This window comes from Lycium barbarum, chromosome 6 (genome assembly GCF_019175385.1).
Source record: "Lycium barbarum isolate Lr01 chromosome 6, ASM1917538v2, whole genome shotgun sequence".
In the NCBI taxonomy this organism is placed as follows: domain Eukaryota; kingdom Viridiplantae; phylum Streptophyta; class Magnoliopsida; order Solanales; family Solanaceae; genus Lycium; species Lycium barbarum.
The window spans coordinates 2,948,067-2,958,075 of NC_083342.1; the positions used below are offsets into that span (position 1 = coordinate 2,948,067).

General features: G+C 33.8%; 1 protein-coding gene across 1 annotated transcript; it reads left to right on the forward strand.

The window, feature by feature from the left end:
* Positions 1-7,261: 7,261 nt before the first annotated feature.
* Positions 7,262-9,561, forward strand: LOC132600471 (protein NUCLEAR FUSION DEFECTIVE 4-like). The gene has a single exon (XM_060313664.1). It carries the CDS (start codon positions 7,606-7,608, stop codon positions 9,349-9,351), a length of 1,746 nt encoding a protein of 581 aa, XP_060169647.1. The 5' UTR covers positions 7,262-7,605; the 3' UTR covers positions 9,352-9,561.
* The last annotated feature ends 448 nt before the right edge of the window (positions 9,562-10,009 follow it).

Genomic DNA, 10,009 nt, shown 5'->3' on the forward strand with positions numbered 1-10,009 from the left:
ATGGAAGTTCCATATTTTGATGTTTGTAACAATTATTTCACGTTACCTGCAAGGGTTGGGTGAGTGGTTTCTCACATGGGAGATTTGATATCGATTCCCCTCACCCTCAGTCTTCTCAGTTAGAGCTCGTCACACCGGGCTTGTCTAGTGCGGTTTACATCTCCTGTGTGGTGTGGTTTGCGAGCTATTACATACTGAGCAGGTTACCCAGTGCGCACCCGAAGGGTAGCGACTGCAGGTTTTCTGGATTTCCCAAAAAAAAAAAAAAATCACGTCAGATCAACTTCTCTAAATTATACTATTACTATATAAGGATCTCGAAGTTTTGTAGTCCTCACATGATTTTTTTTATTCATTTTACCCCAATTGAAGCTTTAAGTACCTTGCAAATTCTCACCCATTTGGTAAATTTGAATAACTATATGGGCTAATTAAATGGTAGAAGGAGTGATGATGTGGAATGGTGATAGTGACACCTCAAAAAGTTTACTATTAATTCAATCAAATTTAAAATTGATCCAAAAGTTTACTTTCTTTCTTTTACGTGGAAATGATTATTAAACTTGTTTCAAATTATCTTTTTCCTATAAAATTTATTAAAGATAAGTAAATAAGTTATCGTGACATATTCTACCTTATACATTCTTAATTATTATTTTTATATATAGCTAAAATTGTTTAGAAAAAGTAATTAAAGAAATATTGTTAGCTCTCCAAATAATAATAAATAATTGAAAATGAGTGCGATCATCTTTCACATTTTTGGATATTCAAATATTTTACAAAAGATGGGATAATCAACATTTTATATAATTAAGGACAAATGGTTAGATAAACAAGAAATACTAAAACTACATACACGTTTAAAAAATTACAATATTGATTTCTTAAAAAAAAAACATGTCTTAACATGCTTTTTTTAACGAAAAGGAAAGATTAAAGTAAGAAAAATAAATAATTTCATTAACTTTCCAGTTCCTTTTTGTATGGTTTAATTTGAAGAAACATCTAAAGTATTTCGTTGTATCAAGGCTTTTAATTATTTAATTTTAAATGCTATCTTTATTTATAAGTTAACTTCATTGACGTCGTCATACACCAATTTGTAGCATCAAATATTTTTTATATAACTTGAATATCGTAATTATTTCTTTCTCCAAAAAATGGGTTAATATAAGTTTAATTGAGAAAAAGATAATTAAGTTAAAATCTAAGGTAAGATAAAACTCAATTTGGATCATTAAAGACTTAATATCAAAAAATTTAGTAAAATTAAAAGGATGTCTAAATATACTCCAAATTTTTTTATTTTTTTTTACTTATAAATTTTTTTATATGATTTAATCTTTTAGAAATATTGAAAAATTGTCGAACTACCTTTATAATTGATATGATGTTACAAAAACAACACAAAAAGCAAGAATAGCAGAAAAAAAAAAGAGCTGCAAATATAAATTTTAATGTAGCTTGGGCCCGGGCTTAGCATGGGTCAAATCACTAGTTATAAAATTTGTTTTAATGCAGATCATTTCTTGAATCAAAAAACGCAATTTGCACGATAGTCCTTATTCGGGGGTGGTCTTTTATTTTTGCCCCTCAAATTGCTGGTCTTTAATTTTTGCCTTTCGCATAAAACTCCTCAGTTCCGGATTCAAACTCTCGCTTAATCAAAAATTTTAAAAAAATCGCAGGACAGAGTTTGGGATTCGCAAGTCAGAGTTTGACTACAAACTCTACCTTATTTGACAGAGTTTCAAACTTTACCTCAAGGCAGAGTTTACTCCAAACTCTACCAGTCTACCTTTATAGTTTGATTGCAAACTCTACCTTAAGGTAGAGATTTGCATTGAGAAATTTTTTTTTTGTTTTTTCACTCAGCTGAAATTTTGCAAAACTCTGCCTTAAGGCCTAACTTTTGCCGAATATGCCTAATTTTGCTACGAAACTCTGCTTTGCGTTTTTTTTTATTGAGCCGGGGTTCGAACCTTAAACCTCGGGGTATTTGATGAAGGACAAAAATGGAAGACCAGCAATTTGAGGGACAAAAATTAAAGACCGGCCTTCGAAGGACAATCCGCGCAAAAAAATGACCAAAAAACATTCGAAAGCCTTTTGAAAGAATGGGCTTTAACCAAACCCAAATTTCTTCTTATGGGTTAGATGGACTAGTTTCTCTTCGTCTCTTTTTGTAAAAACCTCATCAAGTTATCCTTATTTTTTCTAACAAAATCACATTGTATAGGGTGTTTGAATTGACTTATTTTAAGTGTTTATTGACTTTTAAGCTTCTTTCTACTTTTTGTGTCGTTTGAGAATGATAAAAAGTGCTTTTAAGCACTTACTTGTAGGCTAAAAAGTACAAAAATAAGCCAAAAAATCAAAAGTACAAACACCCTCATAGTGTAATTATTTTTCTCTAACTGCCTCCATTTATCATATGTTATTCCTTTTATCTGTTTCTAATTAAACTATAAAACTTATATTTTTGGCAACGACAATTATCAATAAAACTCTGATTTTTGTGGATTGGACCTTCGAGTTATGTTTGTTTCCATTACTTAAAATAGAAAAAACAAAAAAACTCACAGCTCTAAATCTAGAGAATTGGACTATTGCTTTAGAAAATCTCAAATCCAATATCATCATATCGTTTCTGGTTCTTACAACATAGCATACATTATTTTCTTGCTTGTCTTGTATTAGTGGGTCATTCGTACTTATGCCCCTATTTTGTGCTGTTCTTTAATATTTCCCACTAACAACTGTTTTTGCGGCACTAAGTTTATATTTTCGCATAATTATCCTACAAGTTATGCCCCGAATGACTTGTGGCTTTTGCCTCGTTAGGCATAAGTTCGATTGCTAAAGGACAAAAATTAAAAACCAGGCCATTTGAAAGGCAATATCATTTCTCAACTATAACATATTAAAGCCTTTCATGACAAATGTTGTTAAAGAAGAAAACAAAAAGAGTACCAAACCAATTAAGGCCCAAACAGAAAATGAAAAGCCCAAATATAACTCTAAACTATTTCGACGGCCCAATAAGCAAAATTTGTCCATTTAAGAGTAATCTCGCAGACTAATTATTAAGAAATAAGAAGATTAATCAATACTATATAAAGTTACAGATTTCTATCACTGTACTGAAAATTAAGATTTAGTTTCTGTTTACGTTTGTTGAAAAAATATTAGGAAATATATATATACTATAAGATTCCATCATTTGACATTAGTTTTTTAGTTTGCCTTGAGATTTACGTAACAGCGCATGGATAACCGCTCTTGGTACGACCAATCATTTTACTATTTTATTAGTAATATCTTTTCTATTTCTAAAAAATACGTATCCCATAATATAGCTCCTGCCTCCTAAGATCTTCTCCTTTCCATTTTTTTCTTTATTCTCCTTATACATATACTTTTTAATTTATATGGAAAAGGATCAAAATTGGCCCTCTAATATTCACCGAGGAGCACTTTTGCCCGCCGTTAGAAAAGTGGCAGTTTTATGACCTCGTTGTGACAAAAAATGGGGCATTTATGCCCTTAATGGACCAACCTGTCATTAGTCCCTACTAAACCCGATTCAACCCTACCAGTTTACAGTTAAAACCCAATTAAAATTTTAAACCGTAGACTTTTTCGACTACTTTGAATGAAATGCTGGGAGAAGGGGGTTAGCATTAGGGCTGTGCATATTAACGGTTAAACCAATAACCCGAACTAATTATTGGGTTATTGGGTTAATGGTTCGGGTTAATGGATTACTGGTTCGGGTATCGGGTGGTGCCCTGTGGTTATTGGCTTATTGGGTCGGGTCACGGTTTGGCCATTTTTGTTAACGGGTGAACCGATAACCCGATAACCATTTATTTAATTATAATTCTACCATTCCATATATAAAGTCACTTGACTAGATTTAGGGTTCACTTGATTTCCACTTCATAAACTCAGTCTCTCAAGCGGCGTATCACAACAGAAACCCTTCTCCTCCAACTCGCAAGACGCAAGCCCGACTTGAAAACGTAAACTTACTAAACTATTTTTTACTTCTTCTACATTGCTTTCAATTCTCACTCTTGTTTATGTGTTTTTGTATTTCTCTGTTTTGGGGTGTTTGTTGGGGTTGGGAAATTAGGGAAATCACTTCCTAGCAGAAAAAGTTCTTCGTAATTGAATTTTTTTTGTTCGGCATAGTCTTAGGAGATGAAGCGATTTTCAGTTTTGAAGATGGGTTCCTTGTTCTTGAAATTTTTTTATGTGAAATCTTAACGGTTAAACCGATAACCGAACCGATAACAAACAATAACCGATTAACCGATAACCCATTAACCGATATCTTAACGGTTCTTTAATGGTTTAACATGTCTACAAACCGATAACTGATAAGTTGAACCGATAACTTTGAAACCCGAACCGAACCGACCGATATGCAACCCTAGTTAGCATAACTATAAGAACAAGCAGATTTCCATTTAGCCACTTGTTAATGGGCTTAAAAAAGAAACTTCCAATAAATCTCAAAGAAGATTGAATCCTCTAGGTGCAAGTTAAACATCAATATAAAAAAGATTGTTTCCTCTAGGTGCAAGTTAAACATCAACTGACAAGAGGGGGTTGCTCAGATGGTAAGCGTTCTCCACTTTCAATCCGAAGGTTGGGGGAGGGGTTTAAAAAAAAAAAGGTTAAACATCAACTCAAAAAAATGATTGGTGAATGAGGATAGGCCCGTAAAAGGGATTTCCTTAACACATTTTCATAAAATCAGTTCTGCTCAAAAAGATTTTTTAAACTATTGGTTAAAAGGTCTATAAATTATAGGCGAAATACATATATAATCGCCCCTTTAAGTTATCCACAACGATCACATAAACATCTTAACTTTATCAATGACCTGATAGACACCTCTACTTGACACAAGTGTGTCTCGTGAGTACACGAATCCATTAAACCTTGCGTGTGAAGAACAAATATCTTATCATATCAGCGTGAGGTGTTGCGAGACACCTGTTTCAAGTAAAAGTGTTTATCTGGTCATTACAAAGCTAAGATGTTTATTTGATCGTTATGGACAAATTTAAAAGGCCATTGATGTATTTCACCTAAATCATATTAAAAAAGAAAAGAAAAGAGAGAGACATAATACATAGATAGACTTCTAAACGTGATCTTTATTGACAACTAAACACTCCAACTTTGAGAATGCACATCTAGACACCTCAACTCGTTCCTGCTGTGTATCGTGTACACATAAATTTTGAAAGTGTCTAAATGATCATTTTGTAAGTTGCAGGGTTCAACTGACACAATGGAGACAAGTTGAGGTTTCTAGATGATCATTTTATAAGTTGGAGTGTCCAACTGACAGTAAAGACAAATTTAAGTGTCTATCTATATATTATGTTCAAAAAAATTACTAAACAATTTTTTTAAAAAGGGACGACCAGCGAAAATTCTTCCGAGCTCCAGTGTATTTCCCCTTTGGCACTTTTAAGTTTTAGGAAGTGTGCTATTTGTTTGGCGGAAATAATGGTCACGAAAAGGGCGTTACCTATACTATAGTCGATTTTACTTTCTCTGGCTCTGTCCCACACTATCACATGAATGTTTCTGGCAAGTCGGCTTTGATATTTTGTGGGCTTTGATATTTCAACAACTCTCATTATTGCCTTTCATATTCACATTGAGATTTGGATGTATCTCGTGACCTCTTTCACATGCAACTTTTGACCATTGCCAAACCAAATACAGGATAATGTACCACACTTTGAAATAAAGTACTATTTCTAAGTGTCAATTATAGACCCAAGACATATAGTGGTATATTAAGATGACATGATACATACCAATATTTCTTGACCTTGACACAACTACCATTTTGCATGCTATGTTACTCGGATTTTTCAAAAGTAGAGTTGCACTTGTAACGGATCTTTCAAAAAAACATAGATTTTGAAGGATCCATCACATATCCGAAGACATTTTTAAAGAGTCTGAATAACATAATAGCATGCGCCTTTCGTGCGATTCCTTGTAAAATTTCAAGAATCGTGACCCTTTGAGATCTGGGATTCACTATGGGGGGTTTTTTTTAACTTGACTTGAGAATTTTTGTAATGCGCTAACAAATTTCTTGTGTTATTGAGAATTTTGAATGGGAAACAAATATGATCATTGGTCATTATAAATAGTCAACTTCTAACTTATTTGAAATTGAGATGTAGTAATTGTTGTTGTTACGCATTCTTTGTGTGGTAGTTTACGCATCCAAGCTTACCTTTTAGTGTAGTCCAACGTGCACTAATCACAAAGACAAACAATTCTTTCCCCTTGTCATATTAGCAAAAGCCATATTTTGGATGTGTGGATAAGTGTTGTTACTTGAGTCTATTAATTACTAGTTGAAGAAAATCGCTTAATATGATCAATAAGTTATATTGTTCAGACTTTTCAAAAATATAGTCGAATTTGTGTTAGATTATGCAAAAATACATTATTTTCGAAAAATCCAATACATACCTAACAATATTTTTAGAGAGTATGAGCAACATGTGCTATTAGGACAGTCTGAATCATGATAACGTGCAATGGATTTGAGCCAGAATCCAGTTGTATAGCAAATCCAATATTTAAGGCACACCTCTCGGAACTTCAACGTTTTTCCATAAAAAAAGACAGTAATTTTGGAACAAAAAGTTAACTTCTTTTCTATTATTATAAAACTAAAAAGAGAAACTCAATTAATAACACAAGAAGTTCATGCCAAAGGACCATTTAAATCTCCCAATTTGGTTAGTTATTAATGTCCTTGCATTTAGTATGAGCATGAAATAATCTGAATTACAGAAGATTTATACAACCAGAAAATCCCTATCTTGTCATTTTCACCATCTAATATATAGAAAGTAGAGACCTTTTTTTCCTTAAAGGATAAGTACAATTATTCTAACTCTTTTTTGTTGAGTATAGCCAGCCATAAAAGGCTCCTAGATTTTTGGCTGATTGAGTATTTTAATCATTCTTTGGTCTTAGTCTTTGTTTATATTAGTATTTTCTTTCACATTTATCAACCATCTTTCTTTTGACCTCTAAAGTGGTCCTTGATTAGTTTGATTTCTCCATCAACTCTCAGCTCCCCTCACTTACCACATGAGCTAATTGCATTTTATCCCCGAGTCAGATTTAGAATTTTAAGTTTATTAGTTCTGAATTTTAGGACAATACAATTTACTATGGTCGAGATATTTGATTTCTTAACACAAATACAGAATTTGTCTCAAAGCTAATATTAGTTTGACAGAACAACAAACTATATTGTAGATCCGTCCCACTCACTTACCAACATGAGCTAATTGCATTTAATACAAAGAGTCGGATTCAAGATTTTAAGTTTATAGGTTATAAATTCCACGCAAGATAACTTACTAAATTCGAGATTGATATCTTCAACACAAATACAAAATCTGTATCAAAGCTACTGAGTTCGACTGGATCCGATTATAAAATACACAAAAACCAAGACAAGTGCAAGCTGTAGTACTTAAGAGATTATTCTCTCTTCATTTTGTTGTTTACTTCACATATTTTTTCATCAGGAGAGATATGGGAGAGGTGCCAATGGGAAAAGGCCATGAAATTTTGCAATTCACCAATCATGTTGTTCAAGGTAGGTGGTTCTCTCTTTTTGCCTCTTTTCTCATCATGGCTGGAGCAGGTGCTACTTATCTGTTTGGAACTTACTCTAAAGAAATAAAAGCTTCACTTGGATATGACCAAACAACACTTAATCTCTTAGGATTCTTTAAAGATCTTGGTGCTAATGTTGGAGTATTTTCTGGTTTACTAGCTGAAATAACTCCAACATGGTTTGTTTTGCTAGTTGGTGCAGCCATGAATTTCACTGGCTATTTCATGATATGGCTCTCTGTTGTTGGCAAAGTCCCAAAACCAAAAGTTTGGCTTATGTGTATGTACATATGTTTAGGGGCCAATTCACAGAATTTCGCGAATACGGGGGCTCTTGTTACATCTGTTAGAAACTTCCCTGAAAGTAGGGGAAATATGATAGGTTTATTGAAAGGGTTCACTGGTCTAAGTGGTGCTATAATGACACAATTATACTTAGCTGTATATGGAAATGATGCTAAATCACTCATTTTGCTTATAGCTTGGCTACCAGCTGCAATATCTGTGATTTTCGTGTACGTGATTCGTGAAATGAGAGTCGTTAAGCAGCCGAATCAGCTTAGAGTTTTCTACTATTGCTTGGCTATAACAATTTTGCTAGCATTATTTCTTATGGTCATGACATTGTTGGAAAAAGCAATTCATTTTACTCATGCTGCTTATGTTGTAATTGCCACTATTGCTTGTGCTTTGTTGTTTCTCCCTCTTTTAGTTTTCGTTCGAGAAGAGTTAGGTGTCTTTCGTCGAAAGAATTTGCCTATTGATCCTCCACAAGTAGTAGTAGTACTAGAGAAAGAAGATAAATCTATAGCCTTGGAAACCAAGAAAGAAGATAGTCAAGATACTAATAATTCTAAGTGTTTTTGGTTCAATGATATTTTCTTCAATAAACCAGCAAGAGGTGAAGATTATAGCATATTACAAGCATTGTTAAGTACCGATATGTTGATTTTGTTCGTTGCTACGTTCTGTGGACTTGGAACGAGCCTGACAGCTGTCGATAACTTGGGACAAATCGGAGAGTCTTTAGGATATCCAACAACAACAATTAAGTCCTTTGTGTCACTTCTTAGCATATGGAACTTTTTTGGGAGAATTTTCGCAGGATTTGTATCCGAGACCTTACTTGTTAAGTACAAATTCCCTAGGACACTTATGATGACATTAGTCCTTTTGTTATCTTGCATTGGACTTCTACTCATCGCATTCCCATTTCCGGGAGCAGTCTACATGGCATCAGTGATAATCGGGTTCTCATTTGGAGCGCAATTGCCTTTGTTGTATTCGATCATTTCTGAGCTTTTCGGATTAAAGTATTACTCCACATTGTTCAATTGTGGCCAACTGGCTAGTCCTCTTGGCTCATACATATTGAATGTGAAGGTTACTGGACCGCTTTACGATAGGCAGGCATTGAAGGATCTTGCGAAAAAGGGGTTAACTAGATCATCTGTTAAAGAATTGACATGTGTCGGGAACCAATGTTATCGACAGGCTTTTGTTATCTTGGCAAGTGTCGTGTTTTTTGGCGCGCTAGCCTCGTTGATTTTGGTTGCAAGGACTAGGAATTTTTATAAAGGTGATATATACAAGAAGTTCAGAGAGCAAGCTGAGGCAACTGAGGCAGAAATGGCTTCAACAAACAGCAATAGGATACACTAAGAACATTTTGAAGAGACAAAAATTTTTAGGATGTACTAAGTAGGGCAAAATATTTGGCCTATGTAATACGTAGTTTTTTCTTGATAATTTATGTATCAATGATTTGAAAGGAAAATGGTCTTTGTCTATCTGTTTGTGTATGCATTCATAGAAATATAGTATATTGTTGACCAGTTGAGCAGAAAGTGAACATTAAAAATTGTGAGATTTTCTGCAACTTGGTATTACAAATTAGGGAGTTGGCTGGAAATTTCATGACAGGCCAGGTTTGTCTGTTTTTTTTGGTGGCACACAGGTTAAAATAATCAGGCTAAAAGACAGTATTAGTAGATCATATCCTTGGCATGTTTTTGTTTTTGTTTCTAACGTCCGATAGTTATTGTGGGGCTCTGACTAATTTATATTCACGCCCCGTAAAACTCATTAAAGGAAAGCATTCCCTATCATGATTTTTTCTAGGACTTGAACCCGAAAAGTAAACACTTATCTATCATACCACAATAAAGATCTCATCTATCATACATTCATACCACAATCTTTGGTGGTCCTTGATAGGTATTAATTAGTGCAGATAATCAGTTCCAACGAGCAAAAGTTCAATTAATAGGACTAGTTTTGATCTGGACATAATTGAACGAGAGTTTGATGAGCAAATGAG